This window comes from Aplysia californica, unplaced genomic scaffold, assembly GCF_000002075.1.
Source record: "Aplysia californica isolate F4 #8 unplaced genomic scaffold, AplCal3.0 scaffold00052, whole genome shotgun sequence".
Lineage (NCBI taxonomy): Eukaryota > Metazoa > Mollusca > Gastropoda > Aplysiida > Aplysiidae > Aplysia > Aplysia californica.
In genome coordinates this window covers 375748-391149 of record NW_004797322.1, presented here as the reverse complement: position 1 = coordinate 391149, position 15402 = coordinate 375748, and the positions used below count along the sequence as shown (strand labels likewise).

At 36.8% G+C, this 15402-nt stretch overlaps 1 protein-coding gene across 1 annotated transcript in view; it reads left to right on the top strand.

The window, feature by feature from the left end:
• Positions 1 to 15402, top strand: part of LOC101849279 — a gene marked incomplete in the record, with an annotated part of 263881 nt that overhangs the window by 102717 nt on the left and 145762 nt on the right. Inside the window, 11 exon segments of the mRNA XM_013079452.2 lie at positions 298 to 414; positions 774 to 893; positions 2511 to 2627; positions 4352 to 4468; positions 6382 to 6498; positions 9265 to 9381; positions 10393 to 10509; positions 11295 to 11414; positions 12986 to 13111; positions 13723 to 13848; positions 14709 to 14828. Of these exon segments, the coding sequence (XP_012934906.2) occupies positions 298 to 414; positions 774 to 893; positions 2511 to 2627; positions 4352 to 4468; positions 6382 to 6498; positions 9265 to 9381; positions 10393 to 10509; positions 11295 to 11414; positions 12986 to 13111; positions 13723 to 13848; positions 14709 to 14828 (1314 nt within the window).

Genomic DNA, 15402 nt, shown 5'->3' with positions numbered 1-15402 from the left:
ACACACACACACACACACACACACAAACACACACACACACATACATACATACACACGCACCCAAACACACCACGCACACGTCCACTAATATATTCAGACACCTTGTTTATCAAATAGTATATATTATAATCAGGCTTATGTTTAGGTCTCAGATATATGGCAACACATGCATGCTACATGCTTACTTGTCCTCAAAGTAAATTTGGTGTTGGGGAAAAATTCAAAATTTTCTTTAAAATCACTCTTCTAAGATTTCAATGGACCAGAGTTTTAATTTAAAAATCTGTTCTTGTGCAGACAAAGACGAATGTCAAGAAAATCCATGCCAGCAAAATGCAAACTGTCTCAACAATGAGGGATCTTTCAGTTGTTTGTGTCAGCCTGGATTTTTCCCTGATGGACCGAATTGTACAGGTAGGTAATAATAGAACAGGACTTACTCCATCTTTGTATTCTACTTTACTTTTCCTTCAGCTATATTGGCTATGTATTGATATGGGTTTTTTTAACCTTTGCTTTGACTTAGTCATGGCTGAGGAAAAAAGAAAAATGCATATCATGTCTTGTAGTCTAACTTTTGAAATGTGTGACAGACCTACTTAATGGCATTTGACTTGCAAAATTTCTTAGCTAAAGGATCTCGATTGTATATGCCATGTGCTTGAAGCCTGTAGTTGTTGAAAAAAAGACTGTGTTTTCAGTTCCTTTTATTCATCTGCTTAATATGGTTCAGTTTTAATTTGTCTTTGATAACTTGAACATTTTTTTCTCAGATATCGACGAATGTCTTCAGTCTCCTTGTGGACCTAATTCAGTGTGTATAAATGCTCCAGGATCTCATATCTGTGGGTGTGAAAGTGGATATGTGTTCAATGCACTTGATACCTGTGTAGGTGGGTACAAACTCTGTTCATTAATTTCTGACTCAAAGGCAGATGAGAACTAATGATTTCAGATAACAAACTTGAGTGTGAATATTCAATATGGCATAATCAGTAATCAAGTGTAGATTACATTTAGGTTCACCAAAAGATATGTATTAATTTCTTTTCATTGAAGAACTTTGATGAGACTGCATAAAATCTTCTTTTTTTTCCTTGAATTTTCTTTCTGACAAGGGGTATGGGACTTATCATAAATGATGTGAAAATACACATGTCTGTTTGCAACATTTACATGACTTATCATAAATGACGTTAAAATGTGCACGTTTATTTGTGTATTTTTACAATTCACATTTCTTTGTAATGGTCGGTTGTTTTCTGGGGACTCATTTTTTTTTCCCAAACTAAAATTGAGGATGATATGGAAAACTTCTTTTTTCAGTCATGAAATGGTTGGCGGGTCGGCTCTAAAATACGCAGAATCTATCCAAATCAACCTAGGTACTTGCCTTGTTGCCATCATGACTCTGCTGCCGTACATCTTGATTTCTCAGTGTAAGACTCCATCATATGTTACTTTTTAAAATGGAGTATAGCTGAGTCTTACTTACACTAAGCAGTTGATCTGTTCTTTCAAAATCTCTGCCAAGACAATTTTACACTATGACTTTTTCCTTCAGTGTCTGTTGCAGATATCTTATACCTACCATTGGTTTAAAAATAAGTTTATGTCCTTTGCATTGCCATTAGATTGAAAGGCACATGGGAAAGATGTTCTTTTCCTTTGTACAAAATAAGATGGAGAATCAAGCGTTCATCAGTTTTTGGGAGCATTTAGAAATAAGTGTAATCTTAATGCCTTTATATTTGCCTAGCTTTTGATGAAAAAATACCTATCTTGAACAGAAAGTGAGATATGTTTCATTGAAGGAGGTAGGGGTCACTTGGTGTTGGTGGTAAAAAATAATATGAAAATGGCCGCCAAAGGTAGGTGACAATCAAAGCTGTAGTGTCCTTTGAAACTGAAAATTTATACTTTTAATCTTCTTTTTTCATTAAAATCCATACAGGAATGTGTTTTCAATTATACCTAACAGGTGTTTAGCCCAACACAGCAAATAGGATAAAATTGCCAAGTGGACAGAAAAATGTTAGTTTCTTTGATTTCATAATTTTGACACAAGTGCCTAATTTCACCATGATGCACCACAAATGATCAATTGCAACAAATTTGTAATTAACAGAATAATTTAACTATCTCAGCTTTTTGTGTGGAAGTTCATATTTTGTCATTTGCTATGACTGAGTCACGACTCATGGCACTAACAAAAATACCCTAAGAATTCTTAGAATTTAACCTTTCAGATTAACTTCCATTTGAAAAAGGTGCTAAATTGGTTTCGGGACTTGGTACCGAAGTTAAAAGCTTATCTTGAAATAGATTTGTGGTCTGAATTTACCTGGACTGCTGACACTTCTTAAAGAAGTGAGTCTATTTATATCAACCTCAAATAATCTCTTTTTCATTCTATTATACATTATCTTTACTGCTACTGATAGTGCTTTGTGCCCAGTTCAGTTATCATGGAAGTTCTACCTCTGATTCGTTTTTATTGTTGTTAACAGACTTTGACGAATGTGTACAAGACCCTTGCAAAGAAAATGAGGTGTGTACCAACCTTCCAGGCAGTTACACATGTCCTTGTGCAACTGGGTTTGCCCTCAATGGATCATTGTGTTCAGGTAAAACCTTATATCAAGAAAGTTGCTCCTCCTTCTTCATGATTTTATGTTTACTGTTGATAAAAAGTTAAATCTGTGGGGACTTGTGTGAAATGTTTCATTATTGTAGTAAGACTAAACCTCAAGACGGAGGTTCTAAGTGTGTCTTTGTATAAACCTGTGTGAGAGTGAGAAAGAGAGAAAGTGAGAGACAGAGAGAGAGAAGAGAGTCAGAGAGAGAGAGATGGAGAAAGAGGAAAAGAAAGAGAGAGTGTGTGTGTGTTTGTATATTGATGAGTACGTGTGCGTATATGTTTACCTTAACTCATCAAATTTCTCTTTGTGAAAATCAATCTTATCCTCTCATATCTTTTCATATCTTCTCTAATCTTATCTTATCTTATCTTATCTTATCTACCTCATGTAAATCAGAACTAAATTTGAAATACATTCCCAGTCTCTGTCTGATATGCTGATAAGCTTATCGTTGGTGCTCTGGTGGAACCTCTCTAAAAATCAAAATTTGGTGAAAATAGTTCTTTTGCACCAAAAGCTTCCTGATACCTTGTTACACAAGGTGTAAATATTAAATCATTCTAGATTTAAACTACAAATGCTCGATATATCTATAACCTTTTATACAGACTATGTCCTGATATGAAATATTCCGTGGTGTCATAGGCTATGCATTTGCAGTTTTCACTGATATATTGTTGTATGAGGGCTGTCCCTCGGAAAACCGGAATTCGGCTGTAATTTGAAAATTAATCAATATTTTCACATTCTGTAAATGCACACTTGTAAAATAATCATTTAGGAATTTCCCAATACAGCACCATAAGCATCGCACAAACCAAACAAACACAGCAGTTCTCCAAAGATGGCTACCCCCTTGGAAAATTGGTCAAGGGTAGAAGTGAAGTCTGTCATTCAGTTTCTTACTGCAAAAGGTCTCAAAACTATAGAAATACACTCTGAAATAAAGTCAGTTTACGGGGAGAAAGTAATGGCAAAGTCACAGGTATATGAGTGGTGTAGTAAGTTCAAAGCCGGGCATAAGGATGTCAATGACAAAGTTCACCCAGGACCTTGTTTTTCTGCCTAGACTGAGGACAACAAGAGTGGCGTTAATGAACTCATTTAAACAGACAGGCGCCTAATAATTCGCAAAATTTTCGAGCTGTTAAACATATCAAAGTTGACTGTCAATAAGGCAGTGCTTGACGGGCTGCAATATAATCGAAAAGTCTGCTCGATGGGTCCCAAAAGAGCTGACAGCTGACCTCAAGACGCAAAGTGTTGAGGTGTCTCAGACTTGGTTGAATCGTTGTCGCCAAGCTGTCACGGGAGTCATGAACACATCTGGAGACCTCCAACAATATGGTGAAGCATTCCTGAGAAGCATTATCACAGGTGATGAGACTTGGATACACCACATGACCCCTGAGATCAAGAGGGATTCAATGGTCTGGAAGCACACATCTTCATCTCCCCGAAAAAGCGATTGGAAAAATGCGTCCAGCGGGATGGTGATTACATTGAGAAATAAAGCACATGTTGGGGTATGATGTGTTACATATTTATTATACAAAGATTGTTGCTTTTATGGACCTTTTCCGGTTTTCCGTGGGACAGCCCTTGTATGTAACAAGAAAAAAGAGTGACATTTTGTTATTTGATTACGTATGTCGTACCTATGATCTAGTAACATAGCAATATAATCTTGGTTGATTCTCTCTGAGCAGACGTAGATGAATGTGCAACGAAACCATGCCGTGACAATGAAGTGTGTAACAATACTGTAGGCTCCTACACCTGTTCTTGTGCATCAGGATTTCAGTTGGTTGAATCAGACTGCACAGGTAAAACAATAACTTTGATTTTTAGCTGTGTTCTTTTCCATTTTTCTATATCTTCTGTTCTCACACAAACCTGCCTTTCTATTACTTTTTCTTTTTTAAACCCTAGTTTTGCCATGCTAATGTTGAATTCATGAGCATAATATCATTGTTTTGATATTCTTTTTGCTGCTTGTTGCCCCAGTTTTGAGAAGGACTCTTATGCAGATGTATTGAAGAAATTCATTTTCTTTTTAAGACTGGATTGCATACTTGAAATGTCTGCAGGAAATTAGCCGCAATAAGCAATAGTCTTGGTGAAAAAACTAAAACTTTGTTCTTGGCAGAAAAGAAGGAAATGTGTCACGACACGTTGGAATCAGGCGCTCGTAAATTTTTTGGCATAATGAGTTGTTGGTATCAACTTAAAGCTTTTTCATTTTCCTTGCTTTCTTAAAAAAAAATACCCATCTATCTTGAATTCAAGTCGAGATATTCGTAATTGAAGGAGGTGGGGATCACCTGATTTCAGTGGTAAAATTAATTACAAAATGGCCACCAGAATTTGATTATTTCCATAGCTGGAGAGTCTGTGGAAACTGAAAATTTATATTTTGTGTGTCTTTATTCAACATTTTTCAGTAAAGTCCACACATAAATGTGTTCAGTAATGGACATTAAAGGTGCTGAGCCTAAAAAACAAAAAAAATTGAAGAAAATGCTGATTTCTTCAATTTCATTATTTTGACTAGCTCTTGATTTCACCATGGCGCCTCACAGTTGTCTCAAATTTTTACATGCTTGAAGCTTTTCTTTATGGCAGAATACAGGTCTCTGAAACAAATAATAGATCATTCATTTGTTTGTGTAGTGTTCACATTTGTTATTCACTACTCATAGTCCATGTTTTAGAATGTTGACTACTCTGATGCTAATGAGGTCACTGACAGATCTGAATGTAGAGATTGACCGCTGTTGAGGGGTTGTGCAAACGTCTAAGTGGGTCAACTTATTCAATGGGTAATGACTCTGAGAAAAACTTTCACAGGAAAAGAAGACTAGAATTCCCACAGGGAGCTATTTTTATACGTGACCTCGTTTAGCAAAGTTTTTGTAATTTTATTTTGCTGAAAATTGAAGAGTGGTTTTCCAAAACTCTGTTAGTCAGTTTTGACAAACGCATGATTTCACCAAAATGCTACACACCTACATAATACAAATGTATGTGTGTAAAGCGTCATGATGAAATTAGGCGCTTGTCAAAACTGACTTTCAGAGTTTTGGAAAACCTCTCTTCAATTCTCTTTTTGTAAGTGTCTTGAATCAGGGTTTAAAAAATGTCAATATACCACAGACATGTTTTCTACATGCTGAAACACTCAGGTAGATCAATATGCTCAAAGTTGTCCTTACTAAGATAGTGTCAGAAGATTAAGACAACTTTTCAGTTGGGAAAAATAATGAAGTTTACAGTGGATTTTACTTGATTTTGGCAAGTTTGATACTTTTAAAGACATTGACTTGCATGTGAAGTGAAATGTTTTTAATCCCATCAGTGTTTGTCCATTTATCAAAGGTTTTTGGTCTGAGCAAGGCATGTGCTCTTGAATCTTATCTTATAGCAATTAGCAAGAACGAATAAAAGCAATGTCAGAAAAATGCAGAAAGTTACATTTACTACTAGAGAGACAAACAGATTATGCCTTTTTCTGGGAGGGAACGAATCCTAATGCCTGATGCTTTTTTTTAAACTTTATGAAAGGAACGACGTAAGCCCTTTGTAACATTATACTTAGTACTGATTAGGAGGACCTGTAAAGAATTTAATTTGTTGACTTCTATATTTTCTGTGTTGCTTTTTGTTGATTTTTAAAAATCAGATATCTTATCTTATCTTAACTTATCTTAACTTATCTATCTCATTTCGTTTTCATTAGACATAGATGAATGTGACACAAATCCATGTAAGGAGAATGAACAGTGTAAGAACAACGTGGGTTCCTTCACCTGCCTTTGTGTTCCTGGGTTCCTTCTTAATGGAGACATATGCTCAGGTAAAAGACTACTCATTATTATTTGTTTGTTATTGTCTTTTGTGCATATTGCAACAACTATGATTTTGGCAGATATAAATTACAAATCCCCCCTCTCCCCCCCCCCCCCCCCACACGCCTAGCTGCACATCACGAATATGACAGCACATTCTACAATTTCATGTTCTTGTAAGACATAGCTGCAACCCCACTATGACCCATATGGCAGGCTCGGTTCGTCCATAGAGCACGGTCGTGCAGTGGCGCCAAAAAATTTGTATTCTTCTTTTATGTAAAGCACCCACAATAATAAATTAAAAGACGCCAGAAACAAACAAGTGAAATATTATATCAAAAAAAGGTCCTTGCTGGCGCCGTAACTGTCATTTCTGTGTCTATAGCGCCGTAAAACAAAGCGCATGTGCCTTAACTAAATGTAATAGGAGATTCAACAGTGATAACCTGACCTATAAATTGCTCTTTGGGTCAACCCAAGAGACGACGACACTCGTAGCGAGTTTGACGGTACATTAATATTAATAAGTCGGCACATCTCAAATGTGCTCCTGTCGAAAAGTGCCGAAACATAGCCCACAGTAGGCAGTCTAAAAATAAATGCCATAGACTGTACACTATTCTATACCAAAATTATGTGAGCCCCGGAGCAATCCAGCAGAGTTCTCAAGTGAATTCTGATTGGTTCATTGTCTTGCCACTAGGCTATTTTAAGTGACTCTGTGACCGTGAACCTGAGAGAGGTGAACATGACATACTTAAGTCACCATCCTATGAGTTGTGTATTTGAATGGTTTTGTTGTGGAGCAGTGAAAGTTATTACCGGGTACTTGAGTGTTCAGTTCTACTGCAGGATGAATGAAATTGATGTTTAGCTAACAAGCAGATTTAGTTCTAGAAATCAAAGCAACAAGTAAAAGGAATGAAAATAAAAGCACAAGGTCCTCCCTCGCCAACCCAAAGATCCTAAAATTATACACCATCCCATTTACTATGCCCTTGGCTATCTTCAGCTCGTGAAAGCTTTATTAATTGTGCACACCCACTAGCCCCATGAGCCGCCCTTGCCGTACGGTTACCCCAGATGTGTGTGCACTAGGTCAAGCAGATTGAGAGGTGGTGGGGGGGGGGGGGGGAGAACCTATATTTCAATTTACCGTAGCATTTACTGAGGGAAACCCTTTTGAGTGCTGTGAATTCATCCCAACTTCCCACACTGAGAACATATATATTCATGGAGACATTTCTGTGCCTGCATTTTAGCACACTTTGTTAGGATCACAGGATTCATATTGTGTTTAATAATTTGAGTTGGAAATGAATCTTCTGTATGTGTAATTTGTGTGTTTACTTGTTTTTACATCATTGTGTATGTAAGTATATATCATAAACTTACATTTCTTCCGTTATTTAGATTTATAGAAAAATTATGTAACTGTTGTGTTGCCCAAATTAATTAATGTCTCTGTGTCCTTAGCACACTGCCCTAAGAATGAAAGGATTCTAACTCTTAAGCTGCTAAGTTTTGAGAAATTGGGGCTCGAGGATTTACACTCTTTCAGCTAAATATATTTTAAAGCGTCAAACTGAAACAAAGAACATAAAGTCAGATTGACTCAAGTCTTAATGGTACAGTGAGCAGTGCACGTGTGTCAGTAACGTGCAGTGTGTAACTCAGTTCTCATTAAATGTGGAGTTTGAGCCTTGTCTTTCTAAGGATGCTCGGAATATGGTTGTTGAAAGAAATGGCATGTGAGCAAAAGGACCAATTTGACCTGACAGTTCAATGTATTAACTTAACAAAGAGAAAATTGCAGAAACTTGTTCTGGTAGCCTATAATATGGTTTCCTTATGACTAGTACAGGTTGCTTTCCAAGTAACGAATTTATTATTTCACAATACAGTGGAGTCCGCTTGTAACGAGTCCTGAAATAACGAGAAGTCTGTTAAAAAGATACTATTCTAAAACCCCATTTTTTTCCCTTCTTTATCTTTGTAAATAAAATGCTGCTATATCGTAATCAGACAAACACGTGAGTCAGTTATAGCGGAATAGTGCTGCTGCTGTGCACTGCACATTTGACATTTATACCATGTAAAACCTTGCCAGTTGAGAAACTTGTTGGTGATCTAGCGAAACAAAGAATGGGAGAGCCTACATGTGCCAACAATGAAGTCCAGAGCGAATGAGTGGGGAGGGTGTATCATGAGCAGACAAGCAGTTATGAAGCAGAATGCATTGCGTGATAGGCCAGCCTAGTCTAGATTATCCAGATCTACCATGCCTCTCACTTCTCCGATGTGGGGATAGAGAGGCCATAGTGCTGTGATGGATGAAACGAATGTATGACGTTCGCAAAAAAATGGAACGCACGACAGAGTGTGATGGGGTGGGGGACAACACAGCGGGCGAGTTAGCCAGGAGAACTTTCTTTCTTATCGCCAACACCGAACTGTCAACATTGCTAGTGCTAGAGAAAGAAACCTGATTCGATTTTTGATCAAGAGAGATCAAGATGTCATGTTGGGCAAAATCATCATCAGGGACGATAACAAAAAGAAATAAACAGAACACAAAAATCATAGATAAGGTCTACTTTATTATTTCATTAAAATTTATTACTGAATCCTTTATAACAAGAATCGTGCTATAACGGACATTTTGTACCAGTCCCCTCTCTCTCGTTATAACAGAATTCCACTGTATATATTAGAACAGTGAGCCATCTTGTCAGATCAATTTATGCCCATTATTGTCAATTTCCACCTAGATGTTGATGAATGTGACCAAGACCCATGCGATCCCAAAGCTATTTGTACAAACACCCAAGGCTCATACACCTGTAACTGTACTGTCGGCTATGAGGGAGACGGAATCGCATGTGCGGGTGAGTATGTCGTGTGCCTGCAAATGGCCTACAAAGGGGCTGAAGGAAATGAATTGTGTATTGTATCCACAAAGTAGCAATGAACAAATTGAGCCTTTATTTTTCTCCTTTTATTCCTACTTGTATTTATTGGGTTATTCTCACCATAAAAAATATCTGTATCACACCTGCTAAATAGTAAGACGCACCCTTACACCTTCCTTGATACCAAACGTATTGAAGATGTTTCTCCTGTAGAGCATATCAAAGAAGTCAAGATCTGAAGGGTCAGAAGTAGTACTTGGGCAATCTTCTACTTCCTCTATATCTACCACCCTGACATTCCTCTTTTAGATTGTGTTTTAAGAAGTAAAAGGCCATACTATCCAAGGGTTTAATGGGCCAGTATAACTTCTTTTCTGTGTAATTGTTTTTGGTTTATAAAATGCTTGTGTCCTATTTTGTAGCAAGTTTTTTGAGTTAATGGTACCTTTAAAATCTATACCTTACACTTTGAGGTATTTCTGGCATGGAATAATTATTTGAACAAAAAGAAGAGAAAAGGGGGAGGCTGGTGCATACACTTGAATGTGGTGGCACTGGTGCTCTTCTGTGTTACTGCTTTAAGTTTTGCTTCAACAAAATTATAACACTATTTCATTTCTTGGGTAAGGGAAAGTTTTTTTTTGCTTGAAAAGATTTTAAGGTAAACAGTTTTTCAACATAATAACATAATGCTATTGTAGATGCTTGGGAGGGGAGGGGGTTGAGAGAGAAGGAATGATAATGAGAACTAGAGAGGGAGATAAAATGGGTGGTTGACATGATGTAGGTGAAAGGACAAGATAACATTATCTAGAAAAGCAACATTTGTGTCGGGACAGGAAAAATTGCTTGAATGCTTGGCTGAGGGTGACAAAAAGATATCAGGTCTTTCTAGCTCTGTTTAACTGCAAAATAACTTTCATATCAATGTCCTTACTATTTAATGGTATGGTACTAGAGTTGACCAACATTTGTTTTTCTGAACAGACATCAATGAATGTGATATGAATCTGTGCCAGACAAATGCAGAGTGTAACAACAATGAAGGCTCTTACACCTGTCCTTGCAAAACAGGCTTTGAGCTCAATGGAACTGATTGCACAGGTAAAACATTTTCTTCAGAAATGTTCTTTATTTCAAAAACATCTTTCAAATCAGATTAGTACTGGGTGATCATATTGACTTTTGAAATCTTCTACCTGTTTTGTGGACCTCAAAATGGAAAGTACACTTTTTAAAGTGTCTTCTTATATTGGTCTTTATTTTTTAAACATTTTCTGAAGGCTTGAACTTTGTTAATGGACTTGGCATAGTCCAGCTGCTCTGGGCAATAAGCACGTACCTTTGACACATGAGGCGTCAGGACTCTTTTAGTCAAGGAAAACAGGAAAACAGAAGATACACTAGTGACTCGACTGTGGAGGGACTTAAAAATACACCCATTGCAGCGTCTTTATCGAAGGTTAGGGATAATAGTGCTAATGCACATATCTGAACAAGACCAATAACTTTTGTATTAAACTTTGTTTTTTTCCCCTCACTAAACAAAGAACTGTGTTTTCTTGACAGTAGGGGCCTATAAAAATGGCAGAAATTCTAGTTGAAGGACTATCACATAATCGTGTGTGACAATTATTTTCTAGTTACAGTAGGGGCATCATGATTTTGAAGTACAATTATGTATGAATACAAATTTTACCAAACATGTTTCAAGCATATAATTTTACTTAAACACATGGTAAAGTTTGCAATATAATATTTCTCTCCATTTATCAAACTAAATACTATTTAATCTGAATCATTTCTTCATATTTTCAGAACGATAGATATTTCTCCATGTGTGTTCACCTGCTCATGAATGAATAACCATAATCTTTGTCTGTACTCAGATATAGACGAGTGTGCACAAGGTGCTTGCACAGCCAATGAGGATTGTTCTAACACTGCGGGATCTTTCAGTTGCTTTTGTTCTGATGGTTATAAGTTAGACTTGTCTTTTGCCTGTGTTGGTGAGTACAATCCTTTGATTTCTGTCATTCTGTTGAAAATATTTTTTTTCTTATTTGGTATTACTTATGAATGATTATTTTTAAGTATTTTGAAAATGTTAAAAGGGAGTGGGGTGAATTACTCACAAGCACTGAAAATTTTATATATTCATGATTGACTATAATGTGTCTTTTGAAAACTTAAGAAGATTCTTCTAATAATGTACAATTGAGCACAGATATCTTGAAAACGTAAAGATTTGACGAATGTGTTTGACATCTCTAATTAGCACTTGACACACCTTGATAATGATAAAGTATGAGAGACAGAGGGAAAATCAAGGGCAGTAAATGTGACAGTATAAAGGTCAGAAACCAATTCATTGCTATCATGACAAGAGCCCAGTATTGATAAACATGTAGAAGGATGGATAATGCATGTGCCTGTTCGATGTTAAGGCAAGAGAAAGAAAGAGAGTGATAGTTATGAGCTTATGACTTTAAAAAAAAAATGTTGCTCTTACTCGTATGTCAGATCACGAACATGACAATGTATCCAACATTGGTCAGAGCACGCCTCCCACCCTTCTTTTGTAATAATTTCTGGATCCATACCTTTATATTATTCTAACACACACACACACACACACACACACACACACACACACACACACACACACACACACACGCACACACACACACACACACACACACACACACACACACTATTGAATTGCTTGAGGACATTGTATCATGTTAACCATCCATGCCTGCTGTACAATCATGGGTGTGTGTAGGTGTCGTCAGTTCACTTCCCATGAAACCGAGACTGTTGTATATATATATATATATTAGACATAATTATTAGACCAAAATGAGTTTTAAATTTTAACTCAAGATAGTTTAGAATTAAAAAAGCAGTTTAAGTATTCTCTTTGATCAGAAAGCATCCAAGGGCAGGATGTCCAGGCTATGGTGGCACAGAAAGTAGAATATAGTGTGGGCCTATTGTTTTGTTTTATAAGTAAAAGTTTTACGGCGCATGCAACACAATAAGGTCATATTAGTGCCGAAAATAAAAAATGTTACAAGAAAGTAACAAACACATAAAAGAAGGATTAAAGATCAGGATGATAGATGGTTGATAGAAAAGAAGGAGTAAACCACACCAGAGCACCTGCCAATCACTCACATACAGTGTATGCCACAACTTTGTGAAGGTTGTGGTGACTATTATGGTAGGTTGTTGATTTGTTTGTAGTTAATATTTTTACTTTTGTAAATCATTAGTTTAGAAGGAGAACTATGTGTACTTTGATCCTGCCTGCCAGAGCTCACCCAGACTGAGTGGAATATTGCAGCTCAGCAGAGTGATATAATATGTGATGAATGACAAAACCTCCTCGTGGGAGTCCAACTTACCTTTTGTGGGTGCGAGCAATGTTCTTAACCATTACACTGCAGATGCTGATATGTGATTTTTAAAAGTTTAAGGAAACTATAAATATATCACAATTTGAGTGGTCTTTTAGTTTTGCATAAAGAACCTTCATACACCTTTAAATTTTTTTTGTTTTGTTTCTGTTTCTTAGATATTGATGAGTGTGATGAAGGCACAGACAATTGCACCTCAAGACAAGTATGCACCAACACAGATGGCTCTTTCGAATGTCGCTGTCCACAAGGATCTCAGCCCAATGTCCTCAATAACTGTCCAGGTTGGTATTGTAAAGCATAATAATAGTCAACACTCTGCCTAGGAGCATAGGATTCCTCTTTTTTTCCTCGGTCTTGCTATCTACTGACCTACTATCAAGGCATATGTAGCTAATGGTCGCATTGGTGGCCTAGTGGTAAGGTTCTTGGACTCCCAATGGTAAGGACATACAGACCTGCCACACTCATCCTGATTTAATCGGGATATCCTGATTTTTTTCCCCAAATCTCAAGCATCCCGATTTTCCCGATTTCGATCGCCAGCATCCTGATTTTTTTGTCGTTGCGTCTGTTGCGTCTGATTCTAGGTAAAAAAAAAATAAAAAGTTCTGCAATCTCTTTGTGTCCTTAATCATGTTTCTTTGTGTGGTGGCTTCCTGTATAATCTAAATTGTGTCAATGGGGGCATAAAACATGTACAATCACCTACTCCCTCTCTGTTGTGACAGTGAGCTAGTAGATTTGTTGTTACATTTCCGTTACATTGATGAACGCATAAGAAAATGAAGAAATTGCTTATTTTCATTGGGACATAAAAGTATAAAACTTTGAGTAACTGATGGAGGTACTCAAAATATTTTTAAAAAATAAAATGAATTTATTTTATTACCAGACATCAATGAGTGTGCCAGCAATCCATGTGCGCAGAATCAAGTATGCAACAACACTGACCCTGGATTCAGTTGTGACTGCCGGTCTGGCTATGAGCCAGGGCAGGGTGGAGTGCGAGGATGTGTGGGTGAGTATTTCATTTACACTTTGCAGTCTCTGTGATGGAAAAAATACATTTGTGTTTGAAATTTGCCATGCATTTGTCTCTGACAGGGTTGTGATGTGTTTGTGTGTATGCATGTGTGTGTGTGTGTGTATGTGTGTGTGTGTGTGTGTATGAGAGAGAGACCATTGTTGTTTGTTGCATTTGCTGTGGGTTTTTTAAAATTGTTTTTTGTGTGTCTTGTTTTTTTTATTTTGTTTTTTTAGAGAGAATTTAAGGGGGGGAGGGGGGACATGCAATAGTTTAGAAGTTTTAAAATAATTAATTGTGAATTGGAACCCCTGCATTTTGAAAATTCCGGGTATTCTACGCCGCCAGGGTAGAAACTGATAAATTTTGGTATTTTTTGCTATGATAGTAACTCAGGAAGACAGCACATCATAAAAATATAATATACAAGTTGATCAGAAAGGCATCAAGAACAATTGGTAGAGAGCTAAATAACTTTGAATATCTGCACAAGACAAACATCCTTAAAAAAGACTGAGGTAATGCTAAGTGACCTTAGCCACACGCTGATATCAGAATGTCAGTTTTCGGCCCGCAGTAAACGACATATTTCCTAAAAAAGTGAGAACAGACAAATTCATTCGTACCAACTGCAGTAAGGTTACTGAACACACAGTGCTACAAGTGAAACAGAGAGAGAGAGAGAGAGAGAGCTTGTTATGTGTACGTGTGAATGCACCTTACCTTTGTAGAATTCCACTGCCATTGTAAACGACAAAGACAAAATTCTCTCTGTGAGTGAGATCAAATAAAGATTGTCATTGTCATTGTCATATTCAATGTTAATCTTTTTTCTCATTGACCTCTTTTCACAGATATCAACGAATGTGATACAAACCCATGCGGGCAAAACGAAGACTGCACAAACAAACCTGGCTCATTTGACTGTTCCTGTTCTGCTGGCTATGTGAATGGCACTAGTGATGTCTGTGTTGGTAAGAAAACACATTGTTGTCAGTCCCTTTGTGTTAATGTTTCAGCTTGGTAGTCTATTTATACTGCTGTATCAAGTGTAGAAATACTCAAGGAGCAGTTGTTCCACATGTATAGTCCAACTCTGTGCAGATTTAAGCATTTGTTTTCCTATTTATTGAGTGAATGAAAGTTTTCTATTTTGGAATTGATAGAGGATTAGATAAGTGGCTATAGAAGAATGCAACACGCTATCAGTTATTTTTGTACTTTGACACAGTTCAGTGTTAAACATATTTGTGACGCATCATGGTGAAATCGGGTGCTCGTCAAAATAATGAAATGGAAGAAAAGGGCATTTTTCCTTTAGTTTTGCAAATTTTATCAAAATTTTTTTGGCTAAACACCTTTTACGTTGATATGAAAATACGTTTCCATGTGAATTTTACTGAAAAACCTTGTTTAAAGCCTCACAGTATGTAATTTTCAGTTTTCAAAGACTAATAAGCTATTGAAGTTACCAAACGTTGGCGGCCATTTTCTCATTAATTTAACAATTGAAAACAGGCTACCTCATCCTCTTCATTCGCATATATC